The 25,342-nt window shown below is 46.5% G+C and overlaps 1 protein-coding gene across 2 annotated transcripts; it reads left to right on the top strand.

The window, feature by feature from the left end:
• The first annotated feature begins 857 nt into the window (after window positions 1-857).
• Window positions 858-18,752, top strand: LOC143838790 (perilipin-3-like). 2 transcript variants are annotated; one of them, XM_077340700.1, is made up of 8 exons: window positions 858-978; window positions 2,328-2,411; window positions 7,321-7,403; window positions 9,706-9,901; window positions 13,920-14,002; window positions 15,190-15,451; window positions 16,324-16,520; window positions 18,200-18,752. In XM_077340700.1, the coding sequence occupies exons 1-8, from the start codon at window positions 912-914 to the stop codon at window positions 18,512-18,514; spliced, it is 1,287 nt and encodes a 428-aa protein (XP_077196815.1). In that variant the 5' UTR covers window positions 858-911; the 3' UTR covers window positions 18,515-18,752. The 2 variants fall into 2 exon arrangements, with proteins under 2 accessions (XP_077196815.1, XP_077196816.1); XM_077340701.1 differs by lacking the exons at window positions 858-978; window positions 2,328-2,411 and adding an exon at window positions 6,341-6,618.
• The last annotated feature ends 6,590 nt before the right edge of the window (window positions 18,753-25,342 follow it).

Raw genomic sequence — 25,342 nt, 5'->3', positions numbered from 1 at the left:
CCAAGGTCACCCAGCTGGCTGCATGTGGGGGAGGGCAGAATCGAACCTGGCATGCCAGATTACAAGTCCGCACTCCTAACCACTACACCAAACTGGCTCTTTTCCCCTTGCAGGGTGAGGACCATGATTCAGTGGTAGAGCATCTGCTTGGCATCTCTCCGGTTCCAGGTTGAATCCCTGCTTTCTCCAATTTTAAAATATTGGGCAGATGATGTGTGAAACACCAGTAGCTGAGGATCTGAAGACTCACTGCAATTTGGAGTAGACCTTGATGGCCCATGACGGAAGATCCTTGACCGACCTTTCAACCCATTTTTAATCCAGACTCCTGCTGAATACCAGTTGCTAGTTGGCCAGAACAAGGGAGAAGAGATTGTCTTCTGGACCCCTCGTTTTCGGCCTTCTAACACGCCTGTGGAAAACGGGATGCATAACTAGTTGGGCCTTTGGCTCTTTCTATGTGTATCCAGACAACAGCGATCTATTCCAGTTCAGGCCCACAGGAGGGGGGGAAATATGTTTACGACATCACAACCCTTCATTCAAGGCTATCTAGGTCTGGATTTGGATCCCAAGCAACACAATTTATTGTTGGAGAATAAAAGGCGGCATTTACCGTGTTGGAGACGTCACCGCTGCCATCTCCTTGAACCTTTTCAGTCTTTCATAACATTACAATTGCCCAGAAGCACATCATCAAGGTAATGAGATCATCCCTTTGATGGGATGAAAGAGGAGGTCCCTCTCCTGAGAGTTTTGAATGCAGTCAACGGAATGCCCTCTCCCTGAGCAATTCAGCATTCTAAAGCCATGGGATTGTTGAGACGTTCCATTGTGGGGGAGGGAAAGTAGGGGGAGAATTCCGTCTTCTATAAAGAAAAGCCCGTTTCCGCCCCATCGCTATAAGAGAAATGCCGTTCAAAGGGAGGTGGAAGGACAGGAACATCGCTGAGAAATTGCCGAAGCCCTGGTGGGAAAGTAAGGCCAAATTTTAAAGCTTTTCCCAGGGTATCCGTGCTAAATGCCTTTTATTATCTCAGCAATATCCTGACTATTTTTTCTGTGTTGACCCAAACATTGGTTAATGCTGTGTGTCATCTTACCCCATGTAATCTAGCTAGCATGAGAGGGTTATTTTGCTGATACAACATTTAGCCCAATGCTTAAATGCTACGGCAGTGGTTCTCAACCTTGGGGGCCCGACCACATTTGGGGTCACCTGGCCCCTTCTGTGGGGTCGCCAGGTTGGTGGTCGCGGTGGCAGTGGCCCACGGTGGGTTGCGGCAGCGGGCAGCAGCGGCGGGCAGAGGCGGTAGAGCCATGGCAATGGCCGTCTCCACCCATGCGCACCACCTGTGCACATGCCGCCCCCGCCATCAGTCTGGCTTCCATCCTGGCCACGGGGTGGAGACGGTGTTAGTCTCCCTGATGGATGATCTCCGTCACCAGCTGGATCGAGGTGGTTCTGCTGTGCTGGTTCTATTAGATCTGCCAGCCACATTTGATGTGGTCGACCATGAACTGCTAGCATGCCACCTCGCCGGGACAGGGATACAGGACACAGCTTTGCTCCGGATACACTCCTTTCTCCTAAACCGAACCCAGAGGGTGGCATTGGGGGAAGATTTATCGAGTCCGTTTCAACTCCCTTGTGGGGTCCCTCAGGGCTCAGTGCTCTCCCACACGCTATTTAACATCTTTATGCGCCCTCTGGCCCAGCTGGTGCGGAGTTACGGCTTGGGTTGTCATCAGTATGCGGATGACACCCAGCTGTATCTCCTGATGGACAGCCACCCAGACCCCCCCCCCCCCCGAAACCATTTGCCAGATGTTTGGAAGCCATGGCTGGGTGGCTCAAGCAGAGTTGCCTGAAACTCAATCCCACCAAGACAGAGGTCCTTTGGTTGGGTGGAAGGGGGGGGGGATTCAGGAAACACGCGAAAAGCCTTGCCATGAATAGTGCAGACTAGCCCAATCTTGTCCGATCTTGGAAGCTAAGAAGAGTAAGCCCTTGCTAGTATTTGGTTGGGAGACCGCCAAGGCAGAAGAGGGTAGGGATAGAGAGGCAGGAAACAGCAAACCTCCTCGGACTGTCTTTTTGCTTTGAAAACCCTGCAGGGCTGTCACAAGCCTGCTGTGACTTGAAGCAGACTTTAAAAATAGCAAACTGTCTTCTTTCCAAAGATGAAAATAGGGAAGTACAGAAAATGGACACTCGGTTTACTTTGGGGCGATCCGTAGGCATGTCAGTATTTTGCACAAGCCTCAGTTCAGCGTATTCAGCACTTGCACAGCCCATGTATCCCTGTTCCCCTTTTAAAATCTAGAGCCCAAGCTACAGAAACTACGCCGAGTTCTTGCTGCATTGATTTCCCCGCAGGGCTCTGCTCCTTTCAAAGGCTCACCACCAGGTAGGTAACAGTATTGACGGCACATTCTCCAACTTTTCAAGGTGGCCATCAGTGAAAGAAGAAGGGATGAGGCTGCTAGTGAGTTAGATGGTTATCAAATAAGAGTTGCCAGTTCCCCTTCCAGTTTGGTGTAGTGGTCAGGAGTGCGGACTTCTAATCTGGCATGCCGGGTTCGATTCTGCGCTCCCCCACATGCAGCCAGCTGGGTGACCTTGGGCTCGCCACGGCACTGAGAAAGCTGTTCTGACCGAGCAGTAAGATCAGGGCTCTCTCAGCCTCACCTCCCTCACAGGGTGTCTGTTGTGGGGAGAGGAAAGGGAAGGCGACTGTAAGCCACTCTGAGCCTCCTTCGGGTAGGGAAAAGCGGCATATAAGAACCAACTCTTCTTCTTCTTCTTCTTCTTCCCCCCTTGGGATACTCCTGGTGATTTAGAGACGGGAGCAGTCTTTTGACAGAGCTTTCCTATGCCTGCGAGCCGAAGGCCGGTGTTATACGAGCAGAACTGATGCTACAACTTTGAGTAAAAAGACTTGATTGTCAGCAATATAGAATAGGAAGAAATATTGGAATATTGGAAACTTAGCAGCATATTTTTTACAATTGTTGGAGGAAACAACCACTGACGAAAATTCGACATTGAAAACGGCACAAATCTAGAGTCCATTTTGGTTGCTTCATTAATTACTGAAATATAGATAAGACACATTTTGATGTTTGATTCAATATTTTATTGATGTGTGTTGTGTAAATATCATATTGTATACAGATTTTGGTAGCCTGGGACAGGTTCTTTTTTCCTGTTGGTATATTCATTCAGAACCACCTGTATTTCGTGTTGGGTTTTACGAGCTAGCAGTTGCCTTCCCATAATTCCCTCTCGTCCTTTGGTAGCCCTTTAATAACATTCTGGAAGGGATGTCTTGCTCAATGGGAAACCTGAATAGCTGTGGGATCTAGACTGTAAAATCACAGTAAGAACAATCAATAGCTTCATCTGACAGTTTGTAATCTTCACCTCAGGTTGTTACCGTTGGGGGCGAAACGAGCCATTTGGGAGTGGCGTGAAATAAATCGAAATAATAATAATAATAATAATAATAATAATAATAATAATAATAATAATAATAATAATAATAATAATAATAATAATATCACAATTAGTAAACTAAGCCAGTTTCCTTCACAGAAATGAGCCTCCCTGAATCCCATAAAAGACTGCAACTGAAGCGGTGGATTAAAATTCCTTTTTAAAAAATTTATTTCCTGCCGGGGGGGAATAAACAGGAAAAGAAAGGGGGGGGGAGACTTAAAATTCAGCAACTAAATAAGATTAAAAGGGTGGAAATGTACATCAAGACAAAAATATAACAGCAGTGGCTGATGAACACATAAGCGCCAGATTAAAATTCACTGTGTGCTGATCCTCATGAATGTATCGTGCTTCATTTGTTAATTGAACAAGGCTCTTTGTCCCCTCTGATAGCCTTTTATAAACTATTGTATATTCTATGAAGGTTTTGGACAAAGACTCAGAGGCACAGACTGAATATTGGATCCAATAGTGAAGAAATATGTATAGACGCATCTCTGCAGGCATACACAGGCCTTGCCTTAGCACAGCAGTGGACATAGTGGTGTGTCTGAGGAGAATATTAACTAACTCCCTCCCTTCCTCTCTCTTGTAAACAGGTGACTCACCCAAAAAAATATAATTAGACATGAGGCATTGCTTGTGACCTTTATTAAAGCTCTGGCAATAAAAAAAATCTTCCCTCCCCCCCAAAAAATCCAATCTCCTGGGCGTGTTGTGAAGAGAAAGAAGGAAATGTGTCTGTATCATTGAAGAAAGATCAGGCAGGAGGGCACTGGAGACTGCAGCCAGTATTGTATTGAAGCTTAGAGTGCTGAACTAAGACCAGGGAGACCCAGGTTCGAATCCCTATTTGCTGTGAAACTTCTTATGGTCAAAGTGCTGGCCATTTGGACAGGAGATTAATCCCTCGCTAGGATCCTATGATGCGTTTATTGACCGAAAACATGCAATACTCTTACCTTATGTTCAGCATTCAAAGATTTTTATTTGTGAAGATTGTAGATTTGTCAAGAAAGAGCAGTGTGTATCTCCCCAAAGACCATGAATCTGGCCTCTTCAGGGGGTAAATCACTTCTTTAAATTACCAATCAGGAAGAAGGGAGAAGAAAAATTAACCCCCCCCCAAAAAAAAATGAATTAAGCACCCAAAGGTTAAAAACAACAAAATATAAAGGCCTGATCATTCAAATTCTCCACAAGTTAGAACAATCCGTTACATGAAAAATACTTGCAAAAATTTCAACTAGATCCAGCTTTTTGAAATTATTGTTGATCAGTTCAAAGTCTGGAGCCATTGTGCAGTATGTGATTTATGTGCCTGACTACTGAAAGAAGGCCACTTACCCAATACATGTATTGTCAGAGTTGCATATAGTTCTTATCTGATAATATTGAATAATTTTATTCTGTTTTGGGGCTACCATTTGTAGAGAAGGAGCTGTTTTTTTGTACCCCACTTTTTATAATCCAAAGGAGTCTCAAAGCGGCTTACAGTTGCCTTCCCTTCCTCTCCCACAATAGACACCCTGTGAAGTAGGTGGGACTGAGAGAGCTCTGAGAGAACTGTGACTAGCCCAAGATTAGCCAGATGGATGCTTGAGGAAGAGGAGCAGGGAATCAAACCCAGCTGTCCAGATTAGAGGCCACCACCCTTAACCATTAAACCAAACTAGGCCTATAAATAGTTATTAATAATTTTAATACATACAGGTATTTTTTAATATAATTCATTATTTTGAATTTGTAGGTGGAAAATTTGAATTATCGGGCCTTTATATTTTCTCTTCTTCAGACTGACACAGAAAACAGAAACCCCTTTGGTGACCATTTACCTGTGTAAAGTAGCCAGCACAGAACGTGCTGGTTGCAGGTGTCATGTGAGAAATGCCGTTGTTTATATTTATACACCGCTTTTTTCCCCAGTGGGGCCTATTGCACCATTGTATGCGCCTACATTTTATACTCTCAACAGCAAACAGATGAAGATAGGTTGAGGGACTTGAGAATGTTCAGCCTGGAGAAAAGGAGGTTGAGAGGGGACATGATAGCCCTCTTTAAGTATTTGAAAGGTTGTCACTTGGAGGAGGGCAGGATGCTGTTTCCGTTGGCTGCAGCGGAAAGGACGCACAGTAATGGGTTTAAACTACAAGTACAACGATATAGGCTAGATATCAGGAAAAGAATTTTCACAGTCAGAGTAGTTCAGCAGTGGATTAGGCTGCCTAAGGAGGTGGTGAGCTCCCCCTCACTGGCAGTCTTCAAGCAAAGGTTGGATGCACACTTTTCTTGGATGCTTTAGGATGCTTAGGGCTGATCCTGCGTTGAGCAGGAGGTTGGACTAGATGGCCTGTATGGCCCCTTCCAACTCTATGATTCTATGATTCTATGAAACCGTGTGGTAGGTCTGGCTATGACCAACTGGCTGGCCCAAGAATACGCAGCAGCCATCCGTGGTAAATTCAGGACTGGAACCGAGGTCTCACAGTCAGACATGCTAACTACTACACCATAATACACAAAGGCATTAAATCTCTTAGTACTAATGCTGGGAGGCAGTATCAGGGGAGGGCCTCTATGCCATTTTGGTTGGCCATCCAGAGAATTTACTCCCACTAATTCAATGACACTTCTGGCCAAACAAGTGTGTATAGAATCGTAGAATCATGAATAATAGAGTTGGAAGGTACCTCATGGGTCATCTAGTCCAACCCCCTGTGTAGGCTTGACGTCTTAGAGGTATGATGTTTGAGAAGGAGTCACAATGGAACCAATTTACATATGCAGTGTGATTGGCTGACGTTGCTTCCTACCTCATTGCTTACCATCTGAAGACACAATGGAAGGGCCGTGGTTGGCCCCTGGTTTTGGTTTCCCAAGAATGTTTTAGCCAATCGTGAAGCACATGTATCGTACCTCAAGTCCTGCTTATACGCCCCGGGGAGGAAGTTCTGAAAAGTCCCACTGTCTAGAAGGAACTTCCAAAGGGCTCATGTAGCCCACTGCTACTGTGGAATGCCCAGAATGTTAACATAGTGAGCTGTCAGAAGAATAAGACAAATGGATTTATTCAAATAATCTCTTATAATTCCAAGCTTGGAGCTACCCTACCAAAGGTAATGCGATCAGACACTGTGCTGATCTAACAAAGGGGTTTGTTCTTACGAGGTACAAGGAGCTTGGGACAACCAACAACCAAGGGGTAGAGTGGTTTCTGATAACTATGAACTGCCATGTTATTTTTAAATGAACAGATATCCAGCCACCTATTTGGTTCGGTCAGGACCCTGGACAGCAGTCCCTCTGAGCCCAACAAAGGAAAGAAAAGGGATAAACCGGACTTGGGATGGAAGCTACCCTGACCTACAGGCCTCCTTTCAAAAATGACATGGACAAAATAGAGAGGGTGTCAAGGAGAACTTCAAGGATGATCCAGGGTCTGGGGACCAAGCCCTCTGAGGAAAGGCTGAGGAACTGGGGAATGTTCAGCCTGGAGAAGGAGAGGTTGAGTGGGGACAGGATGGCCCTCTTGAAGTATCTGAAAGGTTGTCACTTGGAAGAGGGCAGGGAGAGGTTCCTGTTGGCAGCAAAGGATAGGGCCCATAGTAAAAGGTTTAAACTACATGTAGAATGATATCAGCTAGATATCAGGAAAAAGGTTTCACAGTCAGAGTACTTCTGCTGTGAAATCGGCTGCCCAAAGAGGTGGTGGGCTCCTCACCACGCATGATCTTCAAGCAGTGGCTGGACATCCACTGATCATGGATGATTTAGGGGCTGATCCCCCTGACAGAATCCCCCTCTGTCTTCCCTTCCAGTAACCAGCAAAGCCACCATGTCTTCCACCCCAGAACCAAATGTCACATCCTCTGAGACCTCTGATGAAAGCCTTCAAGATGAGGTAGGGAAAGCTTCTTTGTTCTGTTCCTCCCTTAGAAATGATTAATTTTGTTGTTTTTTTGTTGGGAAGGCCTCTCATGGTCAAAAGCTCTCTCTTTTGTTCTTTCATTCATTCTTTATCTTGGTTTTAATATACCACCCCTCCACACAAGCAGGCTTGAGGTGGTTCACAACATGTGTCACATGTACATTGTTTATAAAATCACAGTTACATTATTAAAAACTTGTAGTGCTTTGTTGCTTCTGCTCATCGGTTCATCGGTCCACCTCCTGGTCCATTTCATGGACAGTATGATATTTTAATCATGTTCCAATTTGGTAGAGGGAATAACCCGGAGATGAATGGAGGGAGGCCCATAGCTTGGTGTTGTGGTTAAGAGCAGCAGCTTCTAATCTGGCGGTCCAGGTTTGATTCCCCGCTCTTCCACATGCAGCCAGCTGGGTGTCCTTGGGCTCATCACAGCCCTGATAGTGCTGTTCTTACAGAGTTGTAATATCAGGGCCATCTCAGCCCCACCTTCGCAGGGTGCCTGGTGTGGGGAAAGGAAGGGAAGTCCATTGGAAGCCACTTTGAGACTCCTTCAGGGAGTGAAAAGTGGGTTATATAAACCAACTCTTCTTCTTTTATTGGCTGCTAGTTTGTTCTGGCCGCAACCGAAGGCCTGGAGGAAGAGCACCCATTTTGCAAGTTTGGTCAGGGCCTGAGTCTTGACTGGCAGCTCATTCCATCAGGCTCGGGCCACAGCTCAAAAGGCCCTGGCACTGGTTGAGGCCAGTCCTCCCCACCCCCCAGGAATGAATGGGAGAAGTACCAAAGGCAAGGCTCAATTTTACTGATATCACAGCGGAATGAGTAGCAATTTGTTCTTAAATCTTTTCAACTGTTTTGATCATTTTTAATGTTTTTATGTATCACATACTGTTGTAAACTGCCCTGAGCTGGCTCCTCGGCATGAGCAGTTACATACATTCAATTAAAAATAAATTTAAATAAACATGTTGGTATTAGAAGATCTTAAAGTTATTCAGGGGGCATTCTGGAAGAGGCAGTCCCTTAGATACGCAGGGCCCAGACCATGTACGGCCTTAAAGGTTAGAACCAACACCTTAAACTTGATCCAGAATTCAACCAGCAACCTAGGCAGCAGTTGGAGAGTAAGTTGTATAGGGACCCTCTACAGCGTCCTAGTAAGGGCCTGAGTGGCTGCATTTTGTACCAGCTGCAGATGACACCGCCCTGCCCAAACTGAGCTCTCTGTCTTCTTCAGTGCCACGTAAATAGCTGAGAAGCTGAAGAAGAGCTATCCTGTGAAATGCTCTGGGTGAAATTGTATTAAGTTATGGGCATGCAGAGCCTTAAGAAAGTCTTCTGAGGAGCCCTGGACCACAAATTAAACAAAATAAGCATGTGCTTAAGGCACCAAGGGAAGAGAGGCACCACCAAGATTTTCTGCTTTTTGGCTTTTATTGCTTACTGTTATTTAGTGTTAAATCAATATATATTTAATATAGTTGTGGGGTCTGGCTCGAGGGGTGGCCTGGAATAAAACTGAAGACCCAAAGTTTAGGGACCATAGCCCAGCGAGCCGGACCTGCCGCTGTGATCTTAGTTGGTTCGCTCGTTCATTCATTCGTTCATTCATTCGTTCATTCATTCATTCATTCATTCATTCATTCATTCATTCGTTAATTCGTTAATTCGTTAATTCGTTAATTTGTTCGTTCGTTCGTTCATTCATTCATTCATTCATTCATTCAAAAAGAGGTGGTCATTCAGTTACCTGGACCTAGGGTTGCCAGCTCTGGGTTGCAAAATACCCGGAGACTTCTGAAAGTGGAGCAGGATGTAGTTGGAATATGGAGCAGGAAGGGACCTCAGTAGAGTATAATGCTATGGAGTCCACCCTCTAAAGCAGCCATTTTCCCCAAGAGAACTAGAGTGTCCAGCTCTGGGTTGGGAAACACCTGGGGACTTTGGGGGTGGAGCTGGGAGTGGGCAGGAAAGGACCTCAATGGAGTATAATGCTATGGAGTCCACCCTCCAAGGCAGCCATTTTCTCCAGGGGGACTGATCTCTCTCACCCGGAGAGGAGTCATAATTCCAGGGGATCCTCAAGTCCCACCTGGGACTGGTATTCCTACCTGCATCCCATGCCCGAAGACCTTTAAAAATAGGATTTCCTTCCCCCGCATCTATTTTGGCTTCGAAAGATAGACACAGCAGGTATTTCCATGCCAGTGTCAACTTAACAGCAGATATTTGATTGCTGCAATTTTTTCCTCACTTCTCCCACACACACCAGAATGTCTTAAAGAGAGTCGGCAGCCTCCCTCTGGTTACCTCCGTCTGCGACCTGGTTTCTGCCAGCTACACCTGCGTCAAGAGGAAAAACTCCTACCTTCAGTCGGTGTGTGACGGAGCAGAGAAAAGCGTGAAGTCCCTCACGGGAGTTGCCGTCAGCCGGGTGCAGCCGATTTTGACGACGTTTGAACCTCAGAGTGAGTAAAACAGAGAGAGGAAGACCGCCTTGCCTAAACTGGGGCAGAGTCTGCACTTACTTTGTTTATTCCATTGTCAATCCTGTTGAATTCAGATCGATTTGAGCTCGGGTCTTCCTCTCCCCCCCCCTCCCCATTGAAACAGGAAAGTGTTCGACACGTGGTTAGGGTAGTTCAGAAGGGGGGGAGCCAAGCCTCTTTCTTTCTTTTCTTGAAGAGGGGGGGAGGAGCCAAGCAGGGAGACTCTTGATTTTCTTGAAGGGGGGAGAGAGGATCGAAGAAAGCAGAGGAGGGAGAAAATACAAGACCAACAGAAGTTGAGAGAAATTCGGGGTTTCTCCTTTAAGGCAAGCTTGTCACATGGCCATCTTTGGCCGATCAGGGTGTCTCTACCACGGAAGAGAGCCCAGATTCAAAACAGCTTCTTTCTCTAATCCGAATTTTGAAATATTGAGCATTAAAAGTACTCTAAGATATCGCACAATAAAGGTAGGGTCACTCCGGATCAATCCTTCTTGCTGCAGAAGGAAAATTTAAATTGCCCCAAATCAAAATGGAAATCGTATACTATGTAGACGTCAGGGACTGAATCGACCTGGGATTGGAATAAAAGCTCCATGCAGTTTACACCCAGGTGGAATAGACCAAGGGGATTGTATCAAGTCAAGCCGACCCACCCAGGAGGCTTGCCAGTTCTGGAGGAGGAAATATCAGGAGATTTTAGGGGTGGAGCCTGGAGAGGGTGGGGTTTGTGGAGGGGAGGGACCTCAGCAGGGTAAAATTCTATTGGGTCCATCTTACAAAGCAGCCATCTTCCCGAGGGGAACTGAGTCCTGTAACCTCGAGGCCTGTTGTCATTCCAGGTGATCTCTGCAGAATCGTAGAATCATAATTCTGGCAACCCTATCCCCAGATCTCTACCAATCACAAAGGCCACCGAAATCAGCTGCCCCTTTTAAAAAACAAACAAACAACCCCTGATTCAATTTTATGATTGCCTGGTGAAAATGAGACTTGAGTGTAAGGTTGTCAGCCTCCAGAAACAAACAGTTCAACGGTAGGATAACCAAGCCAAGGAACAACACCCTGAATTGAGGCTCCCAAATCAACTATGATAAATGTGTGTATTCAAAACAAGGGCTGAAAACCACAACGGTTGAATTGGTTTCTTGAGAGTCTTCCTCAGCAGTTAATATCCAAAAGTTATAAAGACCAATTTCAAGGTAAGATCCAATTCTGTAGTACAAATTTTGTATTACAAATCCAAATTCTATACTACAAATCCAATTCTGTAGTACAAAGTATCCTACAAAGGCTGGATAGCCATCTGATGGAGAGGCTGAATATGTGAAGGCTCAAGGGGGTGGCAGGTTACAGTGGAGGAGCGATAGGTTTGGGAGTGCCCTGCATAGTGCAGGGGGTTGGACTAGATGACCCATGAGGTCCCTTCCAAATCTATGATTCTATGACCTGGTCGACTAACAGAGCATTATCTGTGAAGTTGGCTACTGGCTGCTGAGGAGGTTTACCCGTTGTGGCATTCAGCCCTTTCTTTGAATAAACAATTGCATTTCTCTCAACTTATTTGGAAGCCTCAACTCAGGCTTTTGTTCCTCGGTTATGTTAGCCTCCAGGTGGGGCCTGGAGATCTGCTATCACAACTGGCTTCCAGGGAACAGAGATCAGTTTCCTTGGGGGAAAATGTCTGTGTTGGAGGACGTACTCTACGGCCATAGAAAATGAAAATGTTTAAAATGACATATACTAAGGCAGCCCTGAATGCAGCTGCTTTTCTCTGTAGTTCCTCTAGAGGGAGCAATTTGCCTTTCCCTGGAGCCTAGCAGAGTGAAGGGATTTTGATTTATTACTCACCCACCTTCTCAGGCTGGAGACAGACCATCATTTTAAGACAGCTGAGTGGGCTTTAAAAGTATCCATGCTGAAGGTTTCCAGATGTCCTCTTTTTAGAGGGCATGTCCCCTTTTTTTGTGCATGGCTGTCCTCTTTTGGGCTCTCTTTAAAAAAGTGATGCAAATGTCCTCTTTTGGGTCTGAACATTTGGGAAACCACTTATGTAGTAGGGGTGTTTAAAATGAGATTGTGATGACTCATTTGAAGCAGTGTGCAGAGTCTTTTTTCACTTTTCAAAATATGGTTGCCCTATCCGTGCTGTGATTCTTACAAATAACATGTTCAGAAACGGAACTTACGCACTTAGATACCCATTCTCGGTCTAATTTGGCATTCTTTGCTCTCTCAAACTATAGATTGGCTTGTAGTTTAAACGAGCAGGGAACATTCTGTCTGCTGCTTTAGATTCATTTATAATTTTGCTGATGGATTTGCACATTCCGGAGATTCATGCTGTATAGTTTTCATGAGCAGTATCTAGGGTATTTATGCATTTGATGTGCAATTTTTATGTGCACAATGCATGTAGACTATTATTGTTATATAGCTGTGGCTGGAGAAGACTCTTGCAAGTCCCTTGGACTGCAAGGCGAACAAACCGGTCCGTCCTAGAGGAGATCAACCCTGACTGCTCCTTAGAAGGCCAGATCCTGAAGATGAAACTCAAATACTTTGGCCACCTCATGAGAAGGAAGGACTCCCTGGAGAAGAGCCTAATGCTGGGAGCGATTGAGGGCAAAAGAAGAAGGGGACGACAGAGAATGAGGTGGCTGGATGGAGTCACTGAAGCAGTCGGTGCAAACTCCGTGGAATGGTAGAGGACAGGAAGGTCTGGAGGATCATTGTCCATGGGGTCGCGATGGGTTGGACATGACTTCGCACCTAACAACAAGCTGAGGCTGAAACCTGTGAAGGTTGTGCAGTGGGAACTTGGTGCTCAGGATTTAAATGGCCTGAAGAGAAAAAAATCCCAGTTCAGTTCATGTAAGGGAGTAGCAAAACCAACAGTACCATCGTAAGAACAGTTTCCTGGGAGTAAGGCCCACTCAATAGACCTGAGCAGGATTCTGAATAGACATATCTAGAATTGCTCTCCAAAACTGGGGTCTTCAAGCTGAAATCGTAGGGATGAGAAGCACAAAATGAGTTTTCAGCTCTACCCATTGTTTTGCAAGAAGCTGAAATCTGGATCAGGTTTGACTTCTGCAACATATCTCCGTAAAATCTCAAATTCAAAACACAGATGGGCATTCTCAAGGGCAAGATTTAATGCCCTCCCCTTGGCGGTACTTCAGGGCAGATTTCCCCGAATCTGCATGCAAGCAAGATGCAGATGCAATGCCCACATTTTATTGCACTCTCCCTTCTATATTGAAAAGAGGAAAGTGCAAATCCTGCCCCTCCTCATGTACTTTCAGCCTTCGGAAGGGTTCTTCCACTGCGCAGAGAGTCATTTATTGAAATTTCTTTTGGACGACAGGCAGAATAGAGTCTCATGCATTGTGGTGAAGTTTTGTCATATACCGATCTGCAAACGCCGATCACTTTTAACACAGAGCCATGGCCGACAATGATGTAATTTTTATAGCCAGATAGTTATTTTATACTCTTGTTTACTACATTGTTCGATCAACATTGTCCTTATGTATAACTGATTAGATTATATAATTTTGGGGTATGATTTAGAAGGTCTTTTGATCATTTCTCTAGAACACTGTTCTTTACATTGGAAATTTGCTGGTCTATGATTGTCGTATTAAATAAAGTGAATTGAACTCTTTAACCCTGGTGATTTCTTGGTCTAAAGTGTGGCTTTACACTGAACAGGGAGGCTGAAAAGCCATTGATGGATTGAATCAATGCCTGGCTCAAAGTCCTTTCTATCACCTGCAGCAGGATGAATTAGACACCGGCCACAACCTGTTCCATTGTGACTCCAAACGTGATAAACCAGTTACCCAAATGCCCCAGTCCCTTGTTCAACAGGCATTATGGCAGCATGGTGAGGTTTCTCCATGGAGCCCGATGGTATCATGTTATCCCAAGAGACAACTCAGGTAGCTTCTTGAGACCTCAAGTGACTCCTGGCCAAATGTTCTCTCTTTAGTCGCTGCCGCAAACAAGTACGCCTGCAGGAGTCTAGATGCCATGGAGGGGAAGCTGCCCATCCTGCAACAAACAGCTGACCAGGTAGCTAATGAATCTCCTCAAAAAGGTATCCTCAGTGTGGTGCTCCATGGGTGCCAACACCTTTATCGGCACCTATCAAAGGTTCTTTTTTAGAAAGCTTGGTGGGACTTGGTGGGGACCTTGCCCAGTCGGGTTTCTGACTGGGAACTGGAGATCTGATTGGCTAGGCAGATTTAAATAACTTCAACAGGAGCAGCCACCACAATTGCAGGTTTTATTCTCTCCCATTCATCTTTCCCAATCCTTTCTTTGTTAAGCTGTGTCTCCTCAGGCAGCCATTTTACAGCTGATGCCACCTCCTGCAGCAGCCATTTTATGTTTGGCCCCTCCTACTTTGTGGCAGACTTTGGGGGGGGGTGCCCTGGTCCACATGTGTGTTAGTCCCCCTAGTGGTCGATTCGATATCACACAGCTTCATTTCCAGTATATCTCCCTGTGGATTTAAACTGCAGACTTTTATGCCAGACATACATCTGCATGATCTTGAACCAACTACTAGAGCAGGGATTCCCTTCCAGGGATCCATGGGAACTCCGGTGGAGGTCCACCACCTTTCCTCTCCTGCCTTAATGTACTCAGACTTAAGCTAGGGAACCAGCCACTTCTACTGCACCTGGGAGAGGGTGAGCCTGGCTCTTTCCACTCAGTCCTCCTCAAGCCTGCCTGTTAACGCAGATGGTGATGTCACTTCCTGTGACACATCACTTCCGAGAGGGGGTGGCAGGGAGGTGTAGCCAGCTGACACCACTTCCAGCGCTCCTCGAAGCCTGAGAAATTATTTCATGGACTCTTCCATAGTCAAAAGTTTGAAAAAGGCTGTACTAGAGGGTGCAAAACACATGCAGAAGATGGTGGGGGGGGGGGGAGGTATGAAGAAACAGGAACTTACAAATGAATATAATGAGACTGTGGAAAGCCTTCTATTTGGGATTGATCTGTGGATAGACATTGTAATTACAGATATGTCTATGTTATTATTACTGAACTATGTGGTACCGATATTATAAGTTTTCTGTAAACTGTCCTGAGCTGTGAGGGGAGGGTGGTATATAAATATAACTCATTGATGGATTAATTAATAATGGCCTCCCTCTGGAACTGTAAGCTTGGTATATTTCTACCTTATTCGCGCGCTACCAGCTTTTGGGTTCCTTATGCCAAGCGACGTTTCCTCCTGACCCCTCTAGGTTGTCTCCGATACCAAGGAGTTGGTATCTTCTAGAGTCATGAATGTCAAGAACGGCGTGACCTGCAGACTGTCAGGGATGGTTGACCGGACGAAAGACGTTGTACATGGTGGTGTGAAGACAACAACCTCCTTGGTGACCAGTAGCATGAGCGTGGTGATGGGAACGAAAATGGGCCAGATGGCCAAGAATGGTGTGGATGTCATGCTGGGGAGATCTCATGCCTTTGTGGATCATCTCCTTTTCACAGATGAGGAGATGGGTAAGAACTTCCTAGAAGACTTGCCCACATGTGTTGTTTTGATCTGACCTCTTTGAGAGACTTGGGGGTATTAATACAGTAGTAGTATCTGGACATAGAGTTGGTATCTAAAGTGCCATTCCCTCTTGGAACGACATGTCCCCCATGAAAAAATTTGCTAGTCTTTGTTAATCGTCCTTCAGGTTGCTTTACTCAAAATGACTCTTCCTAATGGACTTGCTAATGAATACTATTCAGAGACAGGTTCTTATTGGATGTTTGTATTATTTCTGTGAACCGCTGGGAGCCAGCTTCCTGGGAGCAGTGGTATACAAGTCCAAACATAGACAGATAGATAACCTCCAGTTGGCAACTGGGGATCTCCTGTGATTATACCTGATCTCCAGGCTAACAAAATCAAATTCCCTGGAGAAAATGGCTGCTTTGGAGGGTGGGCATTATATCCTGCAGAGGTTCCTCCCCACCTCAAACCCACCTACTCCCAGCTCCATCCCCAAAGTCTCCAAGGGTTTCCCAGCCCGGAGCTGGCAACCCTAGTCTCTGGTGATCAATCCCAATAATTTATCTTCTCCCAGCTAGCTACAGTTGTCCACTCCATACTGGGAAATGCCTGGAGATACAAGATTTGCCCAGAGAGGATGGCATTGGGGGGAAGAGAGGCAACTCCAAAGGGATGGAATTCCTTAATGTCCGCCCTTTGGAGCTTTCATATCTACCACCAAGGGAGACGATTTCTGTGGTCTGGAGAACGATTGCCATTCTAGAACCCTAGAGTCCACCTGGGGGGTTGGCCACCCTACATTTTTGGAGATGCTCTTGGATCACACTTTGCCCTTCCGGTGTACCTTAGGATTGTATGTTTTTGTTTCCAGGAGAACTTCAAGCCTGTTGTGAAGGTGGGGAGATGGCTCCTTTGCAGCGGGAGCAGAGCCCGGTAGCCCAGGAAGGCTACTTGGCATGCTTGATGTCCCTGTTGAAAAAATTCCATTGCTACATCTCCCAACAGTCTCAGTACCACGCAAGGCATGCCAGCCAAAGCCTCCAAGAGGTCCTAGAAAACCAATACCTGGTAAGGATGCAGTTGGCCTTCTTTGCCTCTCCTCTTTGAGAGCCACCTGGGTGTCGTGGTTAAGAGTGGTGACCAGTAATCTGGAGAGCCGGGTTTGATTCCCCAATTTGCCTCCATGTAAAGCCTTCTGCGTGAACTTGACCCAGTCACAGTTCTCTCAGAGCTCTTTCAGCCTCACCTACCTCACAGGGTGTCTGTTGTGAGAAGAGGATGGGTTGGCAATTGTAAGCCGCTTTGAGATTCCTTCTGGTAGTCTAAAGCGGGGTACAAAAATGCACTCTTCTGCCTTGCCTCGGGATAGAAGAATACATCCTGCCATCCCCTGAAGTGGAGTCAGAATCCACCTTGAATTTCTCAGTGCATTGGAACTGGTTGTAGGTGAGGATGGAGGAGGGGGATGCAGAAGGGCCCCTGTTTTGCATGTCGAAGTTATCAGGTGCCATCCAAGGCACCATCTCTTCACACATTACACGTTACATCACAGAAGGCAGACAGAGGCGATGGTTGAATAGTCCCTCCTATTTCAGCCTGTAGGTGAGAAAAGTCACATTAGGAAATGATTAGAGAGCAATTCCAAGAACGACTGTTCAGAATCCTGCTCCTTCTATGGGACTTACTCTTTGGAAAGGAACCAGTTTGATTAAAAACTTGATAATTTTCCGATCTATTTGAATTAAAGTCCATTGCTGTGTTGGTCTGCAGCATCAGAACCAAGTTTGAATCCAGGGGCAACTTTAAGGCCAACAAAGTTTTTATTCAAGGTAAAAGTATCCCCTGTGCAAGCACTGGGTCATGTCTGACCCTTGGGGTGATGCCCTCCAGCGTTTTCATGGCAGACTCAATACAGGGTGGTTTACCAGTGCCTTCCCCAGTCATGACCGTTTACCCCCCAGCAAACAAGCTGGGTACTCATTTGACCGACCTTGGAAAGATGGAAGGCTGAGTCAACCTTGAGCTGGCTGCTGGGATCGAACTCCCAGCCTCATAGGCAGAGCTTTCAGACTCTATGTCTGCTGCCTTACCACTCTGCGCCACAAGAGGCTCTTATTCAAGGTATAAGCCAGTAATTCTCAAAGGGGCGCTCTGGTACATTTGAAGGGGACCACAAAGTGAAAAGAATATAAGAAGGGGAGCGCAAAGAATTTATGGGGACCCTGGTAACTGAACCGATGAAATACCTTTATGTCATGTCTGATGTCATTCATTGCTAGAAAGTTCCACCTAGGTCAAGAGAAAGAAAAAGATATTGCATAATCCATTCCCTTATGTGTGCTTGAATTAATGCATTCAAGGGGGAAGAATGAATGTCCATGCTTCTTTTGGTCGAATGTTCTAGAAATCTGTCTCGCGCGTATATAAGACAAGGTACACTGAGTACAGTTATTTCACTCTTAGCTTAGGCCTTTCTTAGCCCAGCTCATTGTGCAAGCAGCCAGCCTCCAACATGGGGCCTTGGAACCAGAGAAGAGCTCCTAAAAGGGCCATGGTCAAAATAAGGTTAAGAATGGTTGGTATAAGCTTTCATGCAAGCTCATGTTGGCCTTAAAACTGTTGCTGGACTTGAACTTTGTGCTGATGAACTTTAAGCAGTTGTTAAAATCGAAAAGCCAGCAACTCTTCCCCAGCATATGTTACAACAGCAGATTTTGTGTATTCCTCAAAATATATTCCCATTTCAGGAATGGAAGGCTTGGCTGGTGGCCCTCTACTACACCATAACTCTGCCTCTGAGGACCATTTATCTGATCATCCTGTTTACCTTCGAGGAGCTGTCCTCCAAGATCCAGGAGCACATGCCCCAAACCTCTTACGTCCTCGAAGACCTACAGATGGCCCTCACCACTCTTGAATGCCTCCAGGATCTCTGCAGGAGGATCTTTACCCGGGTCTGGAGGAAGATGTTGGAGGAGGAAAACGTGAACGCTCTCGTGGACTACTTCAGGAACACCATGCCGTTTTGCTGCCTTGCCAAGCACTGCAAATGCAGAACCTAAATCTGGACTTTACGGTGGGGCACGCGACGGGCCATACAAACGGTGGAGGTGTCCGTAGAAGATCTCGTTGGACTGAAGGGATCTGGGAGGAGGGGCTTCATGATGGAGGCTTCCATGGGACATGGGCCTATAGAAGACAATGGTGTGTGGTTGGAACAGGGTGGGGTATTTAAAGGCTTGGTTCTTAAATTAGATACTATGGCAACGGCACTCTTGACGAAAGCCAGTGAATCAAGAACATGTTTGTGTGTGTGTGTGTGTGTGTGTGTGTGTGTGTGTTCTGCTCTTCTTCCCACCTTCCCTCCCTCAGAAATACCTTAAGATGTTTACAACTCAAGAGTCCAATTAGTCTGGGCTAAAAGTGATTAGGCTCATCTTAATTAAAAGCTAATTGGTAGCTCTAGGTATCAGCTAGCAGTTGGTATGGCCCTACCTCGCTCAGTAAAAAGGGACCTACCAGTTCCAGGATCTGAAAACCATGTTTACATTGAAAGATTTTGTTTAAATGCATTTTAAGGGTGTGGGGGGAGCAGAAGGGAAAGTAAAGCTGCTTTGAGAATCTTTTTTTTTAAAGCAGGATATTTTAAAAAACAACTCTTCCTTGAAATCCCTTTGGTAAAAAGCAAGATATCAAACCCAACTTTTCCTCTTCTTCTCGGCACTGTTTAATCCCAGCCCAAACAGCCAGCTTGCTGCTTAAGCCTGAGGTTGTTAGTTGATCCTGTGTTTTCACTGTTTGGAAAACATTTAAATGTCTGGTATTTTTTTCAGGCTTCCCTCCTGGACTGTCCGAATCTATACCAGACATCTGGCAACCCATTTCATCATGTTCCAAAATTCCCATGCAAAACGGTGGCTCTCTGGATATCCATAAACTACGATTCCCATGAGCCCCTGCCAGCAGCATGTCCTAAATGCTGGCTCATGGGAATCGTAGTCCATGGACACCCAGAGCGCCACCGTTTGGCCACCCGCGTCATAGAGAATGTCTTTTACTTTGCTCAGACCTCCTTGCTCCCCTAGTGGCTGCCATCAGAACTGCATTAAACTCAAAGATATTGGCTGGATTGGGGGCCCCTAAATTTGACCCCACCTCTCCAATCGCCTTCTGTCGGCAGCCCTGCATCAAGGAATACCAGGGTTGCAATGCAGAGGCAGGCAATGGTAAACCATCTCTGAATGCCTCTAGGCTTGAAACGCCCACCCTAAGCCAGCTGTGATTTGATGGAACTTTCCACCACCCAAGTGTCACTGGCCCTAATCCAGATAGCCCAGGCTAGCCCCATCTAGTAAAATGTCGAAAGCTAAGCAGGGATGGCCCTGAGTAGTATCTGATTGGAGACCTCCAAGGAATACTTGGATTGTGACATGGATCGTCTCCTGCCTTGAAAAGGCCACCAAGGGTCAAAGGACTAGTTTGAAGGGGCCATACTGGCTATCTAGTCCTACACCCTGCTCAGTGCAGGATCAACCTAAAGCATCCATAAGAAGTATCCGCCCAGCCACAGTGAGGAGGAGCTCACCACCTCCTTAAGCAGACATTTTAGAGTCATAGAGCTGGAAGAGGCATACAGACCATCCAGTTTAACCTCCTGCTCAATGCAGGATCACCCTCAAGCATCCAGGATAAGGATCTGTCCAGCCACTGCTTGAGGCCAGTTTTTCTTTCTTTTGGGTCTGCTGCACTGAGCTCTTTCCTGTGCAAGGGTGAAGAAAGGGCTTGAGCAATATTTTGGAATCCTAACCAATATCTTGTCCGGCTTCTTCCTGGCTAATCTCGCAGATAGCTTCAAGCAAACTGTCCGCCTCCAGCATTTAATCTAAGAATCTTGTTGAGGCCCTTCCGCATCCCCCCCCCCCGAAAAAAAATGTATGCGGGCAGGGGCCCTGCTTCGACTCCTTGACCCATGTAAAGAAAAACAGCAAATGTCTTATCTCCGGCTTTAAAGGCCATCCTCTTCCCCTTTGCACCCAAAACTTTTTAACAGAATGAAACATCCCATCTCAGCCACGGAATCTGAACTTTGCATTCCTTGGCCTAGTTCTAACCTGGTCCTTGAACCTCTAACTGTTGGGGTCTTCTGCTTGCAGGACCTCTGCATTCTGCAGTCCTTTCCAGAGAACAGCACACTGAGCCAGTGACCAGAGGGACAGAGCCTTGGGTCAGGTGGCCAAGCTCCAGGCAAGGCCTGGAGACTTCCTGGAATTAAAACTGATCTCCAAATGACAGGGATCATTTCCCAAGGAGAAGATGACTGCTTTGTAGGATGGACTCCGTGACAGTATAGCCTACTGAAGTAGCGTTGGCTCTAACATGCCGCTTTTTCTCTACCAAAAGGAAAGTGGCTTACAGTCTCCTTCCCTTTCCTCTCCCCACAACAGACACCCTGTGAGGTGGGTGGGGCTGAGAGAGCCCTGATATCACTGAAGAAGGAGAGTTGGTTCTTATATGCCGCTTTTCTCTACCCAAAGGAGTCTCAAAGCGGCTTACAGTCGCCTTCCCTTTCCTCTCCCCACAACAGACACCCTGTGAGGGAGGTGAGGCTGAGAGAGCCCTGATGTTACTGAAGAAGGAAAGTTGGTTCTTATATGCCGCTTTTCTCTACCCAAAGGAGTCTCAAAGCGGCTTACATTCGCCTTCCTTTTCCTCTCCCCACAACAAACACCCTGTAGGGTAGGTGAGGCTGGGAGAGCCCTGGTTTTACTGCTTGTTCAGAGCAGCTTTCTCAGTGCTGTGGCGAGCCCAAGGTCACCCAACTGGCTGCACGTGGAGGAGAAGCAGGGAATCAAACCCAGCTCGCCAGATTAGAAGTCGGCACTCCTAACCACTACACCAGGCTGAGTCCCGCCCCTCCCTAAACCCAACCTTCCCTAGGCTCCACCCCCAAATTTCTAGGATTTCCCCAACGTAGAGTTGGACGTCATTCCACCACAGGGTACATATTACAGGTTGTAGAGCTTGGTGACCACATGAACGCTATAGCATTAGGCCATCTGTTTCCACCCAGTGAGGAACCACACATTTAACTAGCAGCTGCTGATAAATCTACATAAAGCAGTATTCATTGATTTATTTCTTACATTTTTATTATGCCCTTCCCCAAGTGTTAAGGGCGGATCACAATATATACTAGATTAAAGCCCGTTGTAGGTGATACAATGGGCACTAGAATGGGGTGAGGGGTTGGCTTCCCTTTCCCGTTGGGCCGGGAGGGGTGGCTTCCCTTACCCCTTGGGTCGGGAAGCCCTCCAGCCGGCTTGCAGCAAGGTGTCTGGCAGCTTTCCGGGTGCAAGGGGGAAGGAAAGTCACCCCTCCACCCCAGGGCTTCCCATTGGGCCGGGAATGCCTGATTTGGAGGGTGGATTCTAGGGCACCGTACCTCACAGTGGTCCCTAGAATCATAGAGTTGGAAGGGGCCAGACAGGCCATCTAGTCCAACCCCCTGCTCAACGCAGGATCAGCCCTAAGCATCCTAAAGCATCCAAGAAAAGTGTGTATCCAACCTTTGCTTGAAGACTGCCAGGGAGGGGGAGCTCACCACCTCCTTAGGCAGCCTATTCCACTGCTGAACTACTCTGACTGTGAAAAATTTTTCCCTGATATCTCTTCCCTAGCCTCTACCCCCAAAGCCTCAGGAATTTCCCAACCTAGATCTGTCATCCCTAGCCTTGCGTAAGTCTTAACCAGCTACAACAAGTGAATGGGCAACCTGTCCTCCCATTCGGTTCACAATTTGGCTTCACCAACCCGAACCACCAGACGATGGCTCGGATCACTCCAAACCAAATCCAGACCCTGTACAGCCTTCTCGATTTCAAGACTGGGAACGCAACTGAAGCTGTCAGCCTACAAATGAGTGAAAAGGAAAGTGGGTCACACCAAGGCAAAATGAAGATGGAAAAAAACAAAATTATACAATTTCTTTAATCGTTATATAACCCCTATGCATTTCGAGTGCAGCTTCGCTAGGAGGAATCTGGTGAAATAATATGTGATATATATTTAATACACCCTATTACTTTTAAAAAATACAAAACAATTTCACAGAGCGCGATTCGTAATTACTTATTACAGCCTTTCACAACTTTTTTACCGTTGCGAAATCCCTGAAATATTCTTCAGGCTTTGAGAAATCATTCTGACCTCCTCTGGGAGGAGGAGTAATTTGCTGCCATAAATGGAGACCTTCCCCTATCCAAGGCTTTCTCATCTTGGGCTTTGAGAAACCCCAGAAGTGATGTAATGATACAGAATATTGAGAAACAGCTGGGTACACACCTACCCAGCCCCCCCTTCCCACCCCCTCCAGGTCCATTATTGGCCATTGTAGGGGGGGTCAACACCACCATATATGGTCATATTGACTGATACATTTTTTAAAAATTAAAAATAGATCAAGTATTGGGGGGGGGTTATGAAACTTTCTTAAGAAGATTGGGGGGAGGTAAGGGGCGGAAGGGGGAATCCAGTCTTTGAATTTTTTTCTATTCTTTTTCTGTATATTTTTACATAGATGGTACATAATACCCAAGGTAACTGCAAAAATTTCCAAGTGATTTGATTGTAAGTGTTGGAAATGTCATGACAAAGTGGGTTTTTTTCCTTTTTTCCTTTCATTTTATAGATACTGGGCTAAAGTTTATACCATTTTATAGTTTTGCCTTTCATATGTGGTGAAGTATTAGTTAAAATTGCTAAGCTATTTAAAAAGGTAAAATTGACACCTTATAGGCAACAGAAAACCAGTGGAATTTTTCTCTGGAGCATTCGGCAAAATGAAACTTCAAGCAAATGGGGACTTGGGGGGTAGAGGGAGGGGTGATAGTGTAACTAATAGTATTATTTTTTGTACTATATATCTATATAAAAATAAAAATAAATTATTAAAAAAAAATACATCAAGTATTAATTAGCTCCTACCCATTCAAGAAACCCTTCTGGGGGCCATCCAGAAACCCCAGAGTTTCACTAAACCCTGATTGAGAAAACCTGATTTCTTATTTGGACGATTGAATCAGCATGTTACCTAATCACAAAGGAAATCTTTATTTAAGTTGTTTGTGAAGTAAGCATTAAGTAACCGCGCTGACCTTTCAGACTCTTTTCAGTTTCATTCCCCCACAGGTGCTTCAGCAGGGTGAGCTGTGTGGTCTTGTCCCGGCTCTTATCTACATGAGCAGCTGCCAGGAGATAAGTCTCCTTTAACTCATTCGGGGGCCGAATTTTCTGTTTTCAAAATCCATTCCGCTTCTCTCCTTAACAGCATTCTATCCTCCCCTCTGTCAGATCTGAAAGAAGGCAGCTTAGGCTTGTGATTCTGTCTGCAGGAATGTTCAACCAGAGGAGCCAGGACAGATTTATCCATGTAGTATGTGCTCCAGGCCCCACTCTTACAGAGGCCCCACGCTGTGCCTTCCCCCCCTGGATCAAGGTCGTAGCCTCTCCCATCCCCCTGATTTTCCCTCTTCAAGGGCACTTGGTGTGACACCCCTTTCCACTGTGGGGGGCCCTTCCGCCCCCAGTTTGGCTGCTCCTGCTGCAATTGTACTCTGCTAGGGCCCCACAGAGAGCCTCTTGTGGCGCAGAGTGATAACGCAGCAGAAATGTTGTCTGAAAGCTCTGTCCATGAGGCTTGGAGTTCGATCCCAGCAGCTGGTTCAAGGTTGGCTCAGCCTTCCATCCTTCCGAGGTCGGTAAAATGAGTACCCAGCTTGCTGCTGGGGGGTAAAATGGTAATGACTGGGGAAGGCACTGGCAAACCACCCCGTATTGAGTCTGCCATGAAAACGCTAGAGGGCGTCACCCCAAGGGTCAGACATGACTCGGTGCTTGCACAGGGGATACCTTTACCTTTACCTTTAGGCCCCGCAGACCCCTACACCAGTGGTCCCCAACCCCCAGTCCGGGGACCGGGACCGGTCCGTGAATCAGTCGGTACCGGGCTGTGGCTCCTCCTCCCTAGCTGTTGTCTCGGGGGCTGCCCTGCCATTCTGCTGCCAGCTCACTTTTGGCGTTCTCCAGCGGCTGCCAAGTCTGGGGCTCCCCTCTGTGTGGCACTGCGCAGCTGCTGCTGGCAGTGCCCCCCAGAGGGTGGTGGGAAGTCAGGGGCACCGGTGGGAAAGCAAGTGGAGCAGGGGCTCAGGTGGTGGCAGCAAAGACTCCCCCCCCCCCGGACCTCAGTAAAATTGTCAAGCGTTGACCGGGCCCTGGTGATAAAAAGGTTGGGGACCACTGCCCTAAACCACTCCCGAGAGGAACACCAGTTCTTTTATGGGATAGATACTGCTTTAATGTTCAGAGAGTCTTCCTTTAAGAGGCTTGCTTGCCTTGCCAAATATACATCTCCCCACATGATTTCGCATCGGCCACACGACCACTATCGCATGTTGCAAATTCTTTAATAGTGTTTATCGTCAGCAGGATTAATGAAATATTTCATGGATTTGGGGTTTTTGCCAAAGGAGCGATGCCCACGGGGAAAGTGACCCAGTGGAGGGCTGTAAAAACAGAGTACGGATTCTTCTTCTGATGAGCATGGCTGTCCACGAGGAGAACTTTCAAGCTGGCTGATTTTTTATAAGCAGCACTGGGTCTTTTATTGCACACGGGAATAGCCTCCAGTTCTTTAAAATGTTCTTTTTGAAGGCTGCGCTTACAGGAAGAAGATCCTGACAGAGGGGATCCTCAGTGGAAGAGGCTTCCTCCGGCAGTGGTAGATCCTCTTTTTAAGCCAGCTTCTTTCAACCTTTTGACCATAGAGGATCCCATGAAATAATTTTTCAGGCTTTGAGGAGCCCCGGAAGTGATGTCAGCTGGCCACGCCTCCC

Source organism: Paroedura picta, chromosome 5, assembly GCF_049243985.1.
Source record: "Paroedura picta isolate Pp20150507F chromosome 5, Ppicta_v3.0, whole genome shotgun sequence".
Classification (NCBI taxonomy): domain Eukaryota; kingdom Metazoa; phylum Chordata; class Lepidosauria; order Squamata; family Gekkonidae; genus Paroedura; species Paroedura picta.
This window is presented reverse-complemented; position numbering and strand designations above follow the sequence as displayed.

Bases quoted from the DNA above. Each gene is read 5' to 3' on its own strand.
- LOC143838790 (XM_077340700.1), top strand. From the start codon at position 912: ATGCCGTTCAAAGGGAGGTGGAAGGACAGGAACATCGCTGAGAAATTG. The intron at 979-2,327 runs GTAAGGCCAAAT...TTTAAAATCTAG, and splicing joins GCCGAAGCCCTGGTGGGAAA to AGCCCAAGCTACAGAAACTA. The intron at 15,452-16,323 runs GTAAGAACTTCC...TTTTGTTTCCAG, and splicing joins TTTCACAGATGAGGAGATGG to GAGAACTTCAAGCCTGTTGT.